Source organism: Propithecus coquereli, unplaced genomic scaffold, assembly GCF_000956105.1.
Source record: "Propithecus coquereli isolate 6110/MARCELLA unplaced genomic scaffold, Pcoq_1.0 Scaffold108, whole genome shotgun sequence".
Lineage (NCBI taxonomy): Eukaryota > Metazoa > Chordata > Mammalia > Primates > Indriidae > Propithecus > Propithecus coquereli.
Genome location: NW_012134747.1, coordinates 3,114,474 through 3,116,192, shown reverse-complemented (window position 1 = coordinate 3,116,192; position 1,719 = coordinate 3,114,474). Strand labels below are relative to the sequence as shown.

Genomic DNA, 1,719 nt, shown 5'->3' with positions numbered 1-1,719 from the left:
AATAAAAATTTCTTTTAATATAAAAGCCAATGATGGAATTAAAAGGAGACAAACCATTTAAACAGGAGACTCAATACTGTATTTATTTCTATGTATTATTGAAAACGGGTTTTTTTACTATATTGGATATCATGTAGTTTTACAGACACCCTAGGATTACTCTTAAATGTATGGAAAACAAAAGGATAAAAGAAAAATAAAGCAAATTATTACATGAGAGATTTATAAGTAAGTGACAAAATAAACACAATATGCACAAGTTACCTTCAACACAAAGAAAACAAATAGTTCAACATTCAAGCTTTAGTGATAAAATGAGGTCATGGACAATAACTAGGAATGAATGAGTTGGAGGAGGGTGTGCAGTGAAAATGCCAATTAGCAATGAAGTCAAGATATACAATAGAGTCAAATAAATTTAAACTTGTTAACTAGTTGCTAATCTGCCACCTTTTGAAGTTTGCCTTCAAATTTCCCACTGAGCATTCTATTTTCATTATGGAATAACTCTATGCCTATAATGGTTATGAAATTCATAACCAGATTTACAGTATTTAGATTGGCAAAGAGAGGTTGGGATTTAGCAACGGAAATGAAGAACCGTTTAATAAGAAATTCCAAGATTTCCTGCATTGACCAAGTGGCAACTCATTTAACAAGTATAAAATAATCCACTAGTAACACAGTGGAGAAGGTTGACCATCTAAGCAGTCAACGAGCAGCAAAATGCTAATGACTCTACAACCTTTCCTCCCATCTCCTTCCAGCCCCCTCAATTCCCAATGTACATGCAACTTGAATCGTAAGCCACAGAATGTCTTAAAAAAATAAAAAATAATAAAGCTAAAGACAAAAGAATAGTAAACACTGGACATGGTATATCCCACATGAGTCCAATTTAAGGAATAATGACATGAAGCACTTTTAAGTACCTAGAGGTGGCTCTGGCGATATACCAATGCTTTGCAGCAAAGCCTCCGTCTCTCGTCGTTTGCGATCCAGATCGGAGTCGTCCTGAACGGGTTCTTTCTTCTGTTGCATATCAGCCTGAAAAAAAAAAAAAGTAGACGTCAGTAAGAAAAGTTAATAACCTAACTAAACGTATACTTTTTCTGGCTAAAGCTGAAAATGATAAATGCATGGCAGTGAAGATCAGGCGAAAGCCCTAAATACATATAATCACATGTATAAAGGATGAAAAAAACACAATAACTGCTCCGTTTGATAATTACTGTCCCAGTGCTTTCTCTGATGGTTGAGGGATTTTTTTCTTGCCTCTATCACATGGAATGAAAGTTTCTCTCATGCAGTTTTGGAAGAAAGTGTCAAAGCAAAGTATTTCTGACTGGGGGTATAATTTTTTTTAAAAAATTTCTGTCTGCTTTTTTAGACCTTCTTGTCCCTTTGGGGCCATCAGTTCTTGATGAGTATGTGTTTATAATATTCATGTCCCATGTTTGGGATTGTGCAAAGAAGGAATTGTTGGGATCTGGTTGAAAAGTAAAATTATTTAGGAAAATCTGTAACTATAAAACACACTATTTGTATTGGTAGGATAAATTTACTATGGTTTAAAATAAACTGGGCTAAAATCTGTATTATGACATGTGAACAATATTGATTATGTCTTGTTACTTGATTATAATTTTCATAGGATTTCATTATACATATTAACTGAAAGAAGAAAATTATTGTGGAGAAAAATATAGTACAAAATCA

The 1,719-nt window shown here is 33.3% G+C and overlaps 1 protein-coding gene across 1 annotated transcript in view; it reads right to left on the bottom strand.

Moving 5' to 3' along the window:
- The window catches only part of DYNC1I1 (dynein, cytoplasmic 1, intermediate chain 1), a 277,749-nt gene that overhangs the window by 266,287 nt on the left and 9,743 nt on the right, over positions 1-1,719 (bottom strand). Inside the window, exon 2 of the mRNA XM_012647409.1 lies at positions 933-1,047. Coding sequence (XP_012502863.1) covers positions 933-1,047 — 115 coding nt within the window. The remainder of the gene's footprint in view (positions 1-932; positions 1,048-1,719) is intronic.